The following is a 1,722-nucleotide window of genomic DNA, read 5'->3' as shown; positions in this document are numbered from 1 at the left end:
GCAGGCGGGGGCCGACCCGGGCGGTGGGCCTTGTGGGGGCCGGGCGGCGGCCGGGCCGGCGGACGGCGGGATGGGCTGCACAGTAAGCGCCGAGGACAAGGCGGCGGCCGAGCGCTCTAAGATGATCGACAAGAACCTGCGGGAGGACGGCGAGAAGGCGGCGCGGGAGGTGAAGTTGCTGCTGTTGGGTGAGGCCGCGCCCCGCTCTGGGACCCCTGAGTCCTGGCCCGAATCCCCACTCCAGGACTTAAAACTCCAAACTCAGCTGGACCCCCACGCTGGTGCTGAATCCCCAGGCTTGGCCAAGACCTCACAGGAGGGTCGGAAACTCTAGTGGGTGTAGACCTCCAGTCCTAGCCCAGACTCACGTCAGATCCATAACTCAGCCCAAACCCCAAACTCGGTGGACAGTGCCCTGACCCAGGTGCCTAGAACCCTGCCTGCCAGACCACCCTTCTAACCAGCCTCGTGGACTTCAGATCTGCCTTGTCCTTCCCCCAGGTCCCCAGAACCCTGGGTCCCCACACTCGAGCCCCTCTTGTCTCCTCCACCTGCTCCCTCTGTTCTTATTGGGCATGAGCACCCCCAGAGCCCCCGCCAGGCTCCCACTCACTCCGTCTTTCCATACCCCATCCCTACTCTGGAATCTATTTTCCACCTGTGCACTTTGACCCCCCCAGGGACCAAGTGGGAATCTGACGACTGAGCACTCTTCCCATCTGGAACCCCTTAGAGACCCAGCCCCCCCACCCCCCTCTACTCGCAACACCCCCCAAACATTCTGGTCCCCCCTCCTCCCTCACTCTGGCCTTGCCCTGATTTCCCCATCCCTCCCGCACCAGGTGGGCAGGGCTGGGAAGAGGGGGTCCAGGGGCATGGAAGAGGGGACCCAGGGGCTAGGCAAGGCCTCAGGCTGGTTAGGCAGACACCCAGGGGCTCGACTGCGGTTCCATGGGTCATAGCGGAAAAGGGGCTTCAATCTGCCCAGGAGGTCCTGTGGGCTGTTTCCCACTCTCGAAGGCCCGTATGGGCCGGTGATGGGGCAGTAAGGAAGAGGTGAGAGTGTGGAGGAGTTGGGGTTGTGGCCGCCTCCAAGGCCAGGGAAGATGGTGGCTGCTGGAGGGGTGGGGGGAAGTGGAAGTGGTGAGACAGCCGACATATTGCTGCCCCTGCAGCGGGCCGAGGAGATCTGCTGATGGTGCATGGCTTTTCACAACCCTTCTGGGCCCAGAGGCCTGGGATGTGGCCTCGGAGGGCAGGTGGGCCTCTCAGATCTCGGGGGACCGTGAGGGGGAGTGGCAGTCAGGCCTAAGGATGGGTGGGGGGCCAGCAGGGTAGGCCTGGATGCCTCTGAGCATCCTGGCCAGCCTTTTGCACAGACGGGGGCCTGGCGGGGGGTGGCTGTCCAGCTTCCACTGGGAGCTGCGTGTGGCAGTGGAAGTCTGATTTTGGGGGGTTTCAGACTGCGGCGGGGAGGGGGGAAAGAGGCCCTTGCAGCAGCAAAACGTTGTAGGCTAGTGCTGGGGGGGGTGGCCCCTCGCCCCAGACCTGCCATGGGCCCCCGGGCTGTGAAAAACGAGGCCTTTCATGCCCGGGCCTGTGGCCGAGGAACAGCGTGTCCATCCATTATGGGCCCATCTGTTGACTGTCCCCGCGGGCCGGCCTCGGGGGCACAGCCCCGGAGGTTTCAAAATGGCATCCGCTCCGCCGCTCCCGCCGCCC

The 1,722-nt window shown here is 64.8% G+C and overlaps 1 protein-coding gene across 1 annotated transcript in view; it reads left to right on the top strand.

Moving 5' to 3' along the window:
• The first annotated feature begins 9 nt into the window (after window positions 1-9).
• The window catches only part of GNAI2 (G protein subunit alpha i2), a 28,641-nt gene continuing 26,928 nt past the window's right edge, over window positions 10-1,722 (top strand). The window contains exon 1 of the mRNA XM_006170935.3: window positions 10-188. Coding sequence (XP_006170997.1) covers window positions 71-188 — 118 coding nt within the window. The 5' untranslated portion in view covers window positions 10-70. The remainder of the gene's footprint in view (window positions 189-1,722) is intronic.

This window comes from Tupaia chinensis, unplaced genomic scaffold, assembly GCF_000334495.1.
Source record: "Tupaia chinensis unplaced genomic scaffold, TupChi_1.0 Scaffold149184_1, whole genome shotgun sequence".
Lineage (NCBI taxonomy): Eukaryota > Metazoa > Chordata > Mammalia > Scandentia > Tupaiidae > Tupaia > Tupaia belangeri.
The sequence above is the reverse complement of the archived record's forward strand: the minus strand, read 5'-3'. Positions and strand labels throughout refer to the sequence as shown.